Source organism: Sebastes fasciatus, chromosome 12 (genome assembly GCF_043250625.1).
Source record: "Sebastes fasciatus isolate fSebFas1 chromosome 12, fSebFas1.pri, whole genome shotgun sequence".
In the NCBI taxonomy this organism is placed as follows: Eukaryota; Metazoa; Chordata; class Actinopteri; order Perciformes; family Sebastidae; genus Sebastes; species Sebastes fasciatus.
Window position 1 is genome coordinate 6,686,135 of NC_133806.1, and position 15,785 is coordinate 6,701,919.

At 37.8% G+C, this 15,785-nt stretch overlaps 2 protein-coding genes across 2 annotated transcripts; one reads left to right on the plus strand and one right to left on the minus strand.

The window, feature by feature from the left end:
* Positions 1-373: 373 nt before the first annotated feature.
* LOC141778552 (protachykinin) lies at positions 374-2,933 on the minus strand. The gene is made up of 3 exons (XM_074652888.1): positions 1,763-2,933; positions 819-921; positions 374-524 (listed from the first exon to the last, which is right to left on the minus strand). Exons 1-3 carry the CDS (start codon positions 1,862-1,864, stop codon positions 403-405), a joined length of 327 nt encoding a protein of 108 aa, XP_074508989.1. The 5' UTR covers positions 1,865-2,933; the 3' UTR covers positions 374-402.
* Positions 2,934-3,223: 290 nt separating this feature from the next.
* Positions 3,224-14,897, plus strand: LOC141778551 (uncharacterized). Its single transcript, XM_074652887.1, has 12 exons — positions 3,224-4,046; positions 5,667-5,806; positions 6,970-7,145; positions 7,466-7,626; positions 8,431-8,571; positions 9,008-9,129; positions 9,758-9,926; positions 10,329-10,465; positions 12,480-12,604; positions 12,679-12,805; positions 13,166-13,299; positions 14,672-14,897. Exons 1-12 carry the CDS (start codon positions 3,595-3,597, stop codon positions 14,795-14,797), a joined length of 2,010 nt encoding a protein of 669 aa, XP_074508988.1. The 5' UTR covers positions 3,224-3,594; the 3' UTR covers positions 14,798-14,897.
* The last annotated feature ends 888 nt before the right edge of the window (positions 14,898-15,785 follow it).

Below are 15,785 nucleotides of genomic sequence, written 5' to 3' on the forward strand. Positions count from 1 at the left end.
ATCTTGATGACATCAAAAATTTGAGTTTAAGCGCTCCAGTTTTTGGATTTAAGAGAGTTTGTTCATGTTTGCTAATATTTTTCGGACTGTCTTAGACCATAGGAATAGCATGTATGCATTTTGAAAATGAGCGTAGTTTCCCTTTAAGTTTCATTTAGTGATGCATTTAACGTTTCCAGACCAGTTTTTCCATCATTTTATTTCAACACTAGATGGCACCGTCTGACTAAAGATTCTCAGCATTGGCAATTGTGTCAAACTCCACTGTTAAATGTGACATATTTAATGAAACAATTACAAATACAAAAAAAAATTGTCAGTCTGAAATCAAACAAAGTAAAAGAACAAACGCAGATATCCTCAATCTTCTGTGCAGCTCACTGGGCTCCTGCAGGGATGACATCAGCGGTTACCAGGCAGATTTCCTCCCTCCAGTATATTTAATGTCAGTGTTGGAGGTTTCATACCTTGATCCTCAAAGCTCCTTTTACCCATCAGACCCACAAAGGTTTTAAATCTATGCCCTGTGAATGAAAACATCCTTTAAAATGATACATTGTCACTTCAAATATATATATATATATATATATATATACATACATATATACATATATATATGTATATATATATATATATATATATATATATTTATTATTATTATTTTATTTATTTTATTATTTATTTTCAAGCAAGAGAATAATACTTACGTTTACGTGCTGTCTGCGTATTTGCTGTTTGGAGGAAAGAAATACAATTAGACCTGAGTGCAGCAGTCTTTAACATAAATACAGTAAACTACGTTATTAATAATTCCCTACCAGAGTTTTTCTTCCCCATGAGTCCAAGATATTGGCGTGGTCCTGGTTTTCTGGTCATTCTCACTAACATATCTTGAATTACATCAGAGTTTGGCCATTTGTTCTTGTATGAGACAAAAAATAATACAAAGAATTTACTAGATTATCTCTTTAACTCTGTACAAAAAATATTGTTGGTCAAAGAAATCATCTCACCGAGAGCTTCTAATCCAAAAAAGACAATTATCATAAATTATTTTGTATTTCAGTGAAGACTTTTCTATCAGAAATCTTTTGTGTCTTTTGTATACACAGTTATAATTATATATGACCTTCAAATTAACTTAAAACATTTTTTTTCTTTATTATTGTTATTATTTACTTGTTTATTTATCTCACTTATTATTGTAAGTGTTGGTATTATTATTGTTATTGACATTATTATCATCATCATCATCATTATTCATATTAATATATATGTGTATATACTGTATTATTTATATATTTTACTCATTTATTTTGTTTTTGTTTTGTTTTTGTTCCCCCTATGCTCTACACATAAAAGGAAGGATGTCTGTATGTGTTTAAGAGTAAATATATGTCATATATGACCATCTAGCCTCATTTAATGCCAAACACACATCCATTATCCACATCACACACACACACACACACACACACACACACACACACACATACACACACACACACACACACATTCTTCAACCTGCTTTTATCCCCTTGTGTTGTTTTAGTTTAGTGTTGTTTTAGTTTAATGTTGTTTTAGTTTTGTACTTTGTTATTTGTCTTTCTCTGTATAATATATATATATATATATTATATATGTCCCTGCACATGTCTTCACTTGTTTTGTAATCACTTTATAACACAATAAAAAGAAAATAATAATAATAAAAAAATCTTTTGTGGAAACAATGGAATAAATAAGTTTTTATAAGTCTTACCTCTTCGGTGTCTTCTCTCCAGTTGTCAACATCCATTTCTTGGCAGAAAACATTTGTCAGAAGCAGCACAACTATCAGAACCAGTTTAACCAGCTCCATCATTGCAAACCGTGCGTAATGTCACCCAAAAGCTGAATGCTTTCCGCCTGGATTACAGCGTATGTTATATATGTGTGTGCAGGTAGTCTGACTCGCTGCTGGATTATTGTAGATGCTGATGGAGAGAACCAAACAGCGTGTCTTCTCTGATGGTGCGCCACATTAACGCTCCATTTGTGCACAAGGGCTTTTACGCACAGCTGGAGTGGATGATGGTGTGGGTCGATGCTCATCTCAGGCAATTAGTCTGTGAGTCACAGGGCTTCATTTTGACACAGAATTAGTTTCATGGCTGGGTCCACGGAAAGATAATACTGAACTTAAAGTTTCTGAAATACTTTGATAGGTAGGCTACTAATACATAAAGTAGGCGAGAAAAAAGTCATAACTTTATGATACAATATATATATACTGTATATATATATCATAAAGTTATGACTTTTTTCTCGTAATATTCTGACTTTTTTCTCGTTAAGTTATTACTTGTTTCTCGTAATATTACGACTTTTTTTCTTGTAAAGTTATGACTTTTTTTCTCGTAAAGTTACTACTTTATTCTCATAATATTACGATTTTTCCCCCCATAAAGTTACTACTTTATTCTCGTAATATTACGACTTTTTTTCTCGTTAAGTTATGACTTTATTCTCGTAATATTACAATTTTATTCTCGTAATATTACAATTTTATTCTCATAATATTACGACTTTTTTTCTCGTAAAGTTATGACTTTATTCTTGTAATATTCTGACTTTATTCTGTAAATCTCAGATGTTTTTTCCTCAATGTGGCCCTAATACTCCGTAGTACATTTGCACTTTGGCCCTCACTGCATTAGACTTACACTCACCGGCCACTTTATTAGGCACACCTGTTCAATTGCTTGTTAACACAAATATCTAATCAGCCAATCACATGGCAGCAACTCAATGCATTTAGGCATCTAGACGTGGTGAAGACGACTTGCTGAAGTTCAAACCGAGCATCAGAATGGGGAAGAAAGGGGATTTAAGTGACTTTGAACGTGGCATGGTTGTTGGTGCCAGACGGGCTGGTCTTAGTATTTAAAAAACTGCTGATTTTCACGCACAACCATCTCTAGGGTTTACAGAGAATGGTCCCAACAAGAGAACATATCCAGTGAGCGGGGGTTGTGTGGACGGAAATGCCTTGTTGATGTCAGAGGTCAGAGGAGAATGGGCAGAGTGGTTGGAGATGATAGAAAGGCAACAGTAACTGAAATAACCACTCGTTACAGCCAAGGTATGCAGAATACCATCTCTGAATGCACAACACGTCCAACCTTGCAGCAGAAGACCACACAGTACTAGCAAAGTGTACCTAATAAAGTGGCCGGTGAGTGTATATACTATATAGACTATAAACTGTGTTACCTCCATCACAATGATCAAATGTTTTGTGGCTCCAGACAGATTTTTATTTTATTTTTTTGCCTAAATGTCTCTTTAGATAGTAAAGGTTGCTGACCCCTGGGTTAGTGTACGAAGCTATCAACTGTTTTCGCTTTTTAAGTCTTCGTGTCCCTCCGCGGCCTCCGTAGTCAGCAGCACGACCCGCCTCCAACTCAAAACTCTGAGGATGAATTTAGGAAGTCCATCAGAAGATCAGAGAGACTTTAACAGCAGTCTGACCTCTTAAATCCAGATAAACTCTGTAAAGGAGATGCTGGTCTGTCTGTGGTGAGTTCACGGACCCTCACCGGGAACATTAACATGGTTGTGTTGCATTCAAAGACCTCCATCATGTTGTGGCTTCTTACTGCTGCTGCTGTTGTGACAGCTCATGTGAAACCGAAACTACTGGATGACAGAGCGGCTTGTGAGAACCGAGACACCGCGGTCAGCCTGAGGTCCAGTAAAGCCTCCTCCTCCTCCTCACCGGACGGACCGGAGCCTGGAGACCAAGCGGCCGCCTTCAGCGTCCCGACTCTGGACGGAGAGTTCAGCTACCAGCCCGGAGCTCCGCCAGGAGGACCGCTCATCATACACGCCTTCTCCAACAAGTCCGGCTTCCTGGAGTGTCTGTGGAGCTCCGAGGAGAGCCTCATCAGCCTGGTGGAGGAGCTGCCCAACAGCACCCAGGTGCTCTTCCTGTCCATGGACGAGTCTGCGGTCAGTGATGCTCTGTGGATGAGAGAGCAGCTGCAGAGGGTCGCCATGACCAGGTGAGCTCCAGAGAAGAGGAGACACTCACTGCTGCAAGGCTGCAAAGTGATGCACAACATACAGTCCAACTAGTCAACTAAACATGTTTATCAACATCTGGCATATCCAGTGGTGGAAAGTAACTAAGTACATTTACTAAACTGAAGTGCTCCATTTTCTACCACTTTATATATTTCTGCTCCACTACATTTCAGAGGAAATATTATATTTTTTTTACTTTGAATATTTTTGCATCCAAAACACACAATCATCTTAAAATATTATCGTTTTTTTTTATAGATTAAAATACACAGCAGTATATGAATTACTTAAATTAACTTTTTTTAAATTTATTTATTTTAAATACACTTAACAAACAATAAAATAAAGAAAACACTTAGAAAAAAGGGGAAAAAAATACATAAGTAAATAGATAGATAAATAAATAAATATCGAGAGACAAAAATAAATTAATAGGCTCTCTTCAGTAATTCAAATAATTAGGTTAACAGTAGTAGTATTTTTTTTACTTTGAATATTTTTGCATCCAAAACACACAATCAACTTAAAATATCAGTTATTATAGATTAAAAATACCCAGCAGTATATAAATTACTTAAAGTGAACTCAACCTTTTTCTACAACATGAAACAAGTACTACAGGCAAAATATGCATAACAAACACAGCAATATGATGACATGGCAATATAACCTCAAAAATAAAGAAAACACTTAGAAAAAGGAAAATAATAAATATATAAGTAAATAAATAAATAAATATCAAGGGACAAAAATAAATAAATAGGCTCTCTTCAGTAATTCAAATAATTAGGTTAACAGTACCAATAAATTTAGAAACTGAAATATACATATGTATAATATATATATATATATATATATATATATAACACATTTTCATATGATAGTATTTTTTAATTTATAAAGTACTTAAAGTGAACTCAATCTTTTCTACAACATGAAACAAGTACTATTCCTTTAGATACTTTGAGTACATTTTTGCTGATAATACTTCTGTACTTTTACGTAAGTGAGATTTGTTTTATTTATTTATTTTAATGAAAAATACACATAACAAACAATTAAATAAAGAAAACACTTGGAAAAAAATTAATAATAATAAAAAATAAGTATACATAAGTAATTAAATAAATAAATATCAAGAGACAAAAATAAATTAATACTCTCACTTCAGTAATTCAAATAATTAGGTTAGCAGTATCAATAAATTTAGAAATTGAAATATACATATGACAGGTAGAGCATATTTAATTTTAAATAAATAAATACATTCATTTAATATTTCACTTAATTTCACTTTAAACTGAGACTGTATGTTCATTTTGCTCCCAAGTTTTTGAGAAAATACTGTTAATTTATCAAATATTTAATTCACACAGGAGTATACACAACTAGGCTTTACCATGTCGTTATTTCAGATAGACTATTTATTTATTGAATTACAAGAAAGCATGCTATGTTTTGATATGTATCGTTATCGAGATATGAAATGACCTACAGTATGTTGTGATAGAAGGTTTTGGCCATATCGCCCAGCTCTACCCAAAAACATTGGTAACCACTTAGACGAACCACATTTAACCTCCTTCATGTTTCTGTAGGAACAAGGAGGTTCTGTCACGGCTGCACTTCTCTCCGGTGCCGGTCTTCGCTCTGGGTAACTGGATACCCAACGTGCTTTACTACTGGCGCTGCTGGGGACGCGGCTGTGTCTACTCCCAGGCCGTTTTCAAATCCGAGGGTAAGAGTGGCCCTAATGGCACTCTGTGACTGATTGTTGGGAGTAGGACTGTCTTTTATTAGTAGATAGTAGTAATACTACTATTACTATATCACCAAAAAATACTGTGTAATGGTAGAATGAATAATATATTTAAGCTGCATTAGACACATTTTTTTACGAGGACATCAGTGTTATCATCTTAGCATCCCAACCAACTGCAGTGGACACATTTGTCTTTTTCCCAGCTAGGTATAGTCTTTTCTCCGCACACAATAAGTGACAAAAATTAAAGGTCCATTTTTGCTGGTGTCTTAAAGGGACTGTTTGTAAGAATCAGAAATTGGTTGTAACAGCGACACCTGTGGCCGTTAAGTCAACGAAAGTCAGCGTCCTGTAGCTCGCGCTCGCCCGTGTGCACGCGCTACCTGAATGTGAACAAGCATCCGTCAAAACAGTGAGGCGACACACGTCAGCTAAAACCACAATATCACTCTATATTTCAGCTGCTTGGCAGTAATGTTAGCTGACCAGATGAAGGTCTCTCCATGAATCAATGCTGATCCTAGTGTTGGCTTTTCATGCTTCAGCCTCCCGACCGCGGCCGGAGGGAACAGGGGAGACACCGGCACCCGGTCGGAGACGATAACGTTTCTCTCTGCGGAGCCCCGTCACTTCACAAGACACAGGAAACCTCTGTTGGTCTGGAGGAGCTGCAGCATTTATTTCTGCACAAACATCCACTGTACATTCACTAGTTATTCTCATAGCTACAAAGTCTTCTGCAGTTTGTAGTATTAACGTGAGGTGGAGCAAGCTGTGAGTGAAGGCATGCAGGCAGAGGAGCAGAGTACAGCCGAGACTCTGGCCCTGGAGACCAAAGCTCTGGTCTCCCCCGCGTCCTCCGTCAGCGGCCAACACTGTTTTGCAAAACGGGCTTCACTGAACAGCGTAGCCACACGCGAGCGCGCATGGGACGATATGAAATTACCTATATCGGGAATAGAAGATTTTGACCAAATTGCAACACCTTGTTTTATGTGGAAACACGTCACACCACAAAAGACAACATCGATCTCTTCATAAGATTTTTAAGAGTTGATAACAAACTGTCTTCTGAACAGCATCGAGCGAGCGCTCCGTCGTATCATTTTGAATTTATTGCTTTTTTTCTGTCCTCACAGGGTGGAAAATGCCTATAATCGTCAAGAGACTGGATGCCAGGTTCGATTGGCTTATGACGCGCTCGAATCCGAGGTCGTATCAGCTGATGGATGCAGGTGATGGGTGTGAACCTTCCCCCTCCGTGACGGGTGCTGTGGCCTGGGTGTCCGAGGGCAACTGCTCTTTCTTCACTAAGGTCTGTTGATGTTAATGGTGATGAAGGGTCTTAGTCGACTAAGAATTCTTTATTCAATCAGTAATTTTTTATGCTTTTTTTTCATGCTGATTGACGTATTTCCAAGAAACTAATGAGCACAGCTCTGGTAAACACAAGATTGTAAATCGTATGTTAGTCAACTAAGAATTTCTTTGGTTGGGACAGCCCTACACTGAAGTAAATGCAAGCAATACGTCTTCTCTACATCATTCTCTGTTTTTTCGTCTTTGTAGTCGGCCACTGTTTAAACACACAGGAAGTATTGACTTTCATCTGATATGATCTCATCAACCCTCCAGGTGCAGAGCATGGCCAAATCCAACGCCTCTGTTGTCCTTGTGTACGCTCTCCCTGGTAACCCGCTCCAGGACATGAACTGTGTCGGGGATGAGTGCAACACGACGCTGGGCATCCCCGCTACCATGGTGCATCTTGAGGTCTCGGTCGCTCAGGCGCTCGAGTAAGACAGACTGACCTCAAGGATTAAAAACCTCCTCACTTTGATGAGTAACATCCTCGAACACAGATTAACTGAATACTTTAAAGGACAAAGAAGTGATTCTCTTAAGTCTGTTTGCTTCCTCTCTTTAAATGTTTCCAAAATATCACATAAGCTCTTCAGGAGGGAAGATATTATCCCCTGATATTCATCATTCATGTCTCTAAAGCAGTGATTCCCTGGGTCTGGGTCGCAGGAGATTTTATTAGGGTTGCCAAATAAATTTAGCAGAATTTATTCCAAAGTCTTTTAATTAAGATTTAGATCTGACGGAGCCTAAATGTTCATATTGTTCTGATAATTGTAGCCTACTTATAACATTGAGTCTAATATGAAAGAATAACGTGCATTCTGTTTGTATTACTAAACGAGGGCCTGTTAACTCCACCTTAATATATTTATTTGGTCTCATTTATAAAGTATTTAACATGTGTATATGTTTTCAATAACAAGCATGAAACAAAGTTGTGATTTATCGAACGTGTCTCTCTTCCAAATGACTGGTTTGCCTATAAGATAATGTAAGTTGATGTGGACATGGCAGTAAAAATAGTCAGGAACGTTCATTTAGGTGCAAATTCGCTCTTCTCTCAATTTATAGATATAAGGACTATGAGATGGTTTGTCATTTTTAAAAAGTGGGTCCCCAGAAATAAAGTTTGGGGGAACACTGCTCTAAAGAACAGACAATCTGAAGTGTTTTAATTTTAAACCATCCTGTATCCTTCATCATTGTGGTATGTTGCTTCTGAATTTGTATTGCAGGTCTGGACAGGTGGTGTACGTGTCCTTCCAGAACACCCCGTCCCCAAACTTCTTCATCAGTATTGACCATCAGGGGGCGCTGGCTGAGATGGGCTGGTTCATTTACCCCTCGTTCAGCTTCATCAACTGGCAGGCACAGTGGTAAGGAGGACACAAATGAAGGGCTGAAGTGTGATGTCCAGGAGTGTTGAATGTCTCCTTAATATAGAGCTCAATAATCAGGCTGGTAAACTAGTAGAGTGTAGACAAAGATCATCATAAAGTTGAAAACTATACAATCAGGAAATATTTTCAGGATTGCAATCATAGACTGTATATTAGAAATGGACGTAGTCACCGTGACGTCACCCATTGGTTTGTGGACTACGGGGTTTGAAGCCTCGAGTTCGGCATTTTGTCCGTCGATATCTTGTTATTTACAACCAGAAGTGACACGAGAAGGTGGAGCTACGTACAACCGAAAAAAAACAATTACCCACCATACCGACCTCTCCACAGAGGCATTGTAACAGTTTTCATGTGTGAAAAGTAAGTTTTTCTTTTTGCATTTATCTCTGACTTTGTTCTCTGTCTCCAGGTTTGATTTCTATGCAGCTCTGCAGATCAAACTTCAAAGTCCTGCAAAGATTGTTCCTGTTTTTGACAAAGTCCAAATGCAGGGGGATCAAGGAGCGGTGGCCACAGTCGACCTGCCGTTAGGTAACTTCATCAACACTATGATGTGTGAGAAGATGAGCAGGTTTAAATGGCAGTATTTTGAGCTTAGTGGCCATTTCATACCAAAGGTAACAATTGGTCTCCAAATTGAAAAGTCCTGAAACTGGATTTAGACCGTCATGTGACACTAAAACTCTCCTCTGAAACCAATGCATTCCTTAGGTTCTATATTTTCATATGTTACCAATATCTTCACTCTAGCTCTAAAACCTAAGCCTGCTACAGCCTCTGAAAGACGGCGCCGCGCCCTCAAGGAGTGGAAGAGGTTAAGACAAAGTGTTCAGTTATGTTCAATAGTAGGGAAACTATAAATGTGCTAAGAAAGTTTATTGCAGGTTATACAAACGCTTTCTGTGTAATTGAGGTACGAGAGGACTAACAACCAGATTTAGACCTAACCTTGATGATATAATTATATAATTTATGGGACACTTCTATCCAAAGCATCCATTAGAGACGAAACTACTAACCCTGTTCTGAAAAACAATATTTCAGAACAGCGAATTTAGCATTAGAGCCTCAGTGTGAACTCTTACTGCAGCATGAGGGGGACACAAATGAAGTTAAGTGTTTAAATTATACTAACATTTGTCCATGATTCTCTCCGCAGCCCTGTGGGACTTTGACATGCTGGAGCTCGATGCGTCCCTGTCGTGTCCCGGCAAGAGAGACTCGTCCTGCGCTCACTGGGATCACACGGTGCAGCTGTTTGTCTGCTGTGATCCTCTCGGCCAGTACTGTAACACAGAGCTGGGCCGATGGATCACTGCCTTCCGCAGGTAAGACGTTGATGTAAAACACTCTGATGGCACGAATACAAAAGATGATCATAATAATTACTATTCATATCAGTAATCCACAGCTTTGTTGTTGTTTTATTTTTGTTTTCCATCTGGATTTATTCATTTGTTTATTTTTACTTATGTTTTATTTATGTACTGGAGTCTGCCTGAAAACAATAGAATATGCATGCCATGTACCAAGCCTTTCAAAAACCAATACAAATTAAAGTTAAAAAAATAAAGAAAGCTAACACAACTGGAGTTCATTGCTCATCAGAATATTCTAATTAACATGTTATGATGAATATTGATTCCGTATCACCTGGCCCTTATTCCAGGAAAAATACAAAAATAATTTATTTTGTGTGATATAACTGTAACTGTGTGTTATTTGGTCAGAGGTACTGGGCGCTGGCTGACAGACGTGTCCCCTCTGATTCCCCTGCTGGACAGCAACAAATGCACCCTCACCATGAAGACGGTCCCGTGGGCGATGCCGTGGGTCGTCTCCCTCAACCTCAGATTCAGTGGCAGCAGTCGGACAGGTATGAGCTGTCATAACGCTGAACCCACATTCAAAAACTGTCATGATGTTAGTGAGTGTACCGAGCAGGTAGTATAATCGGGCAGTACTGCTTTAGGTGAAAGGGACGGGTGTATGTCGGTGGCCTGAAAACAAGGGAAAGTTAGTTAGTTTGACTCATTGATCTGGCTCGCTCATTAACAAAGTCAGTAGCAGTGACACACAGCTCATAGAGGCAATTAAGGTACTTAATAAAACACTTAGGCCTGATAGCCGTAAATGATGAACACATTTCAAGATTCACTTCCCGAGGATATCATTATCTTCGATGCACATCACGAATAAACATCCAGAAATCTGGTTAGAAATCATATAAAAAAAGAACGTGATCCAGAACTTGCATGAGAATCTTCACATTTTTAATGTTGTTTTTTTTGTGTTAAAGTAATCCAGTGATAGTTGTCTGTACATCCATGGGTACATTGCAAACAGGAACTGCCAATAGTTAATTCGGTATACTTTTAATGGTGACGGTTTGTCAAAATGTAAACAAATATAATCTAAAAAGATGGGGCTCAAATTGTACTTTATTGATCCCGGGTGGGGGGGGGGGAAATTGGGACGTTACAGTTGTTCTTATATCAAAGCATAAAGAAATATAAGAAAAACAGAAATAAACAAGTATGTAACATGTAAATTATGTACATAATGCTACAAATATAGAACACAATATATGTAGAGAAATAGAAATAAATAATAGAAATAAGAAATTATGTACAAAAATGTGTCTTAAACACATAACCACAGTGTAACTAAGTAAATAAATAATATATACATTTTCAGTAAAGTTTAATTTACAGAAAATATACCATATAACAATATACAGTATATATCAATATTTCAATATAAAATTACATATAAAATGATAAAAAAGTGTCCATACAGTATAACCCACTCTCACTCTCACCTCTAACCATTGCATTGGTTGGAGGTGTTCACAAAGTTCATGGTTTTGATTTGACATACTACAGTGGTGTCACAAAAATCCCAATATAGCCATAATGAAAGCGTGCCTCACAGTTCTATTTTTAAATTAGTATAAAGTCAGTTGCATCATCTCATCAACCACAGCACCGCAGTGTTTAACACTGTCTATCATTCACCCTTTTTGCAGAAGCGCTCAGATAAGCATCATTTTTAACAGCTACAGCACGGAGCTAAAACTATGTGGATGATCACACTGTGTTTGTAGCAGCCTTTTTTGTCAAAGCTAACACCATCTGTGGGTTTTTTCTAACACCAAATTCACAACAATGTCATGCTCAGATCTGATCTCTCCCACTGTGAGAACGGAGAGCATTTACTGTCCATTTTCTCTCACTGGAACAGGAGTCTCTCTGCAGGAAGGAGCAGACTGTAAATAGTTACTGGAAGATATCTGGGGAAAAATGACATTGACATCAAAAATAATGCTTTTAGTTCCTGGAAATATTTTGACTCAGTTTCCTTAAAAAAAGAAAAGAAAAATACAGTCTGCATGATTATGACGCAGAGGACGGTTGGGAATAAACAGGAGCCTGTCAGGCAGGATTAGAGACAGAATACCATTTTTTTTTTTGCCTTTTTTGTTATGAAATGTAACTATATGCACATTTTTTGCCAAATAATATTACAGCACTTGCCTTGTTTTCACTGTTCACACACAGAAATCTCCAAGAAGCTCAACAAAACTTATTTACTGACTCGTTTACTCCAAAAAATGGAACAGAAAATCTAACATAAAATGAAAATTATAGAAACGTTTTTGATAACATTAGTTTCTTTGCAGATTCAGATTGATACAAAATATTATCACCAAGTAAATGTATTATTATTATTATGGATTAAAGATGAGACTTTATTGATTCCTCTGTGAAATTCACAAGCTACCCGGCAGTGTATATAGTAAAAAAAGTCCCACATTTACCAGCTGCTAAAGTGATGTGTATATTAGTGTATTAATAATCCAATAACATGATGTGTTGCAGATTATAGTGCAGAGAAGCTCCGCCCCTACAGAGTGATGCCACTGTACAGCGGGGGAACCTTCAACAAAAACTACAACAGGAGATACCGGCCAACCAAAGTCTCCTTCCCGCCGTCGATCAAAAAGGTAACCGATCTGACGCCGACCACTAATCATTTAAAGAGCGTCCTGTCTCTCAGCAGCCGTGTGTCTGTTCTCAGGTGGAGCTGTACGCCGTCATCACAGCCCACGGCTACGATGACAACAAGTGTGGAGAATATTGTGTCACCTCCCACCACTTCTTGATCAACGGCGTTTTTAACAACACACTCACGTTCGATTCTGCTGGTGAGAAATATGTGAAGGTACATTTACCGGCCAACTTTGTCGGCCAACTTGTGCCCTCGCCTGTTATCCTTGTTGTTGTTGTCGTCTTCAAATGTTGTGTTTTGTCCAACCAACAGTCCAAAAGATATTCTCTCCACGATGACATAAAACAGACATTTTCAAGAAATCCTCACATTTGAGAAGCTGCAAATATTTGTGTTTTTGCTTGACGGTTAAGTTCTTGTTGATTAATGTCTTGTTGATCAGCTAATTCATAATCATGTTTTGAGGACTGGACATTGAGCCACTGATTGAAGGGTCATTTCTTAACTGATTGTCGTATTTTCACATCTTTTTGGGGTCATGGTGGGGAACCATCAGGATCACCTTTGGGCTGCACTCTGCGAGTGAAAGAGGGCGCGGTACCAAACGAACACGGCACGTGGCTGTACGGGCGAGGAGGCTGGTGTGATGGACTACAAGTCGACCCCTGGAGGACCGATATCACCAAACAGGTACAGCCCTACGACCCCAAACATTATCATTTGATCCTGATTAATTACATTATCGATCTCAAACATTTTCATTTTGTCTATAATAGTTGTTGTTTAATTACCTTGCACTGCAGCTGGATTCTCGCAATATCACAAGATCACACGATCACACGAAATCCATCTTGTCACGCTTCAAGTAATTGCATTTGTGTCCGATCAGCGTAATGTTAGGAGCTATTGGCGGCTACGGGCGTGGTTTAGGTGTGTGTGAGACGCGACACGGAGTGGTGACTGTTCTAAACAACAATGGCGGAGGTTAGCGTAGATGCTGCAATAGCATCAGTTATATCAGAACTGGTGAGTGTTTCTTCATTGAACGAAGAGCAAAGAAACAGCACTGAAGGCTTTTCTCGATGGAAAAGATGTTTTCACTCTTCTCTCAACTGGCTTCAACAATAGATCGATTGCCCGGTGGTTCATCCAATCACCTGCCAAGTATTTTTTGACGGCTTCTCAGATGGTTCTGTGTAACAAACCATCTGTCATGTCAGGTTAGTTGTTTAAAGTTCAATCAATGTTTTTTATATTAACCATGGAATAAACGTGTAAGGTGAAAGTTTTCGTTCGTAGTGACGAACCCACAGAGAATTACCCCCCGACTCTGCAGCTACCCTCAGCTTTAAGGAGCGTTTTATCTTCCTTATTTTGGTTTTATGGCACACTACTTTACTGTTTTGGCTCTAAAAACACTACTTGCTCTCCACCAAACAGCAGACAGACAGAGTTAGCGATTAGCTGGTGAACATAGTGGAGCATTTAGCAGCTAAAAAGCCAGCCCACCGATCACTACTGGACAGACTCTGGCTCCAAATGACGTCAAAATTTCCAGATGGCAGCTCCCATATCCGGGATAGTTTGGCTTCACTTTTGTATAGTGGGAGGAAGTGGAGATGCGTTGTCCACTACATAGACTCTATGGGAAAAATTCATTCCTACATGTTGCATATAATGTCAGATTTGGGATTTGTCACTTTTTAGGGCCAGTGTGTGGGATGTGGTGACATCTAGAGGTGAGGTTGCAGATTGCAACCATCTGAAACGTATCCCGTGTGCCAAGTTTGTAGGAGAACTACAGCGGCCAACGTAAAAACACAAGTGTCCCTCAAATCTTTGGTTTGTCCGTTCTGGGCTACTGTAGAAACATGACGGCCGGCTCCGTGAAGTGGTCCCGCTCCGTATGTAGATATAAACGGCTCGTTCTAAGGTAACGAAAACAGGATTTGTATTCAGGTAATTATACCCTAAAGAAAACATACTTATTAATATTATATTCCATTTCTGCCAATAGCTTCTTTGATTGTGTGGATTTCTTTCTGCTTCTGTTCTCTTTCAGCTGAACATGAGCGCGTTTCAATCCAACACCGTCATCTACTACGGCTTGTTCGAAGGGAAGGATCCGAATCCATCTAAGGACCCTGGATACATCATCGTGTCTTCTTTTCTTGTCTTTTACAAATGATGCCGTCCTGTAAAACTGTACATTTTGAATGGTGATGTAAATTAATGATTGTGTTACTGTGTATGTACAATCAAAGTCAAAGATTAAATTTCTATTTTTCCATCACTCTTGCTCCTGTTTCATTAACTTGCGCAGACAGAAGGTAACCTGTTATAGTAGTAGTTATAATTATATATGACCTTCGAATTAACTTATATATATACTTACTCATATAATATATATATTATATATTATATTATATATTTTATATATATATATTATATTATATAGATTATATTATATATTATATATAAATATATATAATATAATATATATATAATATATATTATATGACATAGATTATAGATTATATTATATATTTTATATATATATATATATATATATATTATAAATATTATATTATATTATATTATATTTTTTATATATATAAAATATATATTATATAATATATATAATATAATATATATGTGTGTGCAGGTAGTCCACCACGCTGCTGGATTATTGTAAATGCTGATGGAGAGAACCGAACAGCGTGTCTTCTCTGATGATGCGCCACATTAACGCTCCATTTACGCACAACGGCTTTTACGCACAGCTGGAGTGGATGATGGATGATGTGGGTCGATGCTTGTCTCGGGCAATTTGTATGTGAGTCACAGGACTTCATTTTTTAATTAGTGTGTTTCATGCCTGGGTCCATGGAAAGATAATACTGGACGTAAAGTTTCTTAAATACCTTGATAGGTAGGCTACTAATACATAAAGTAGGCCACTGGGCTGATCAACTAGAGCAAAACTGACCGTGTCCGTTAGAATATTGTTAGATTTTTTTTTTTTTTATTATATGTTATGTGATAACAATTTCTTCTTCACAAAACAGAAATGTTATGAAAACAATGAATGTACAGTATGCAATATCTTCAACATTTTTAAGTGAATTTATTGTCATACTTTTGCTTATTTTTTTCAATTTGATTTATTTTATGTT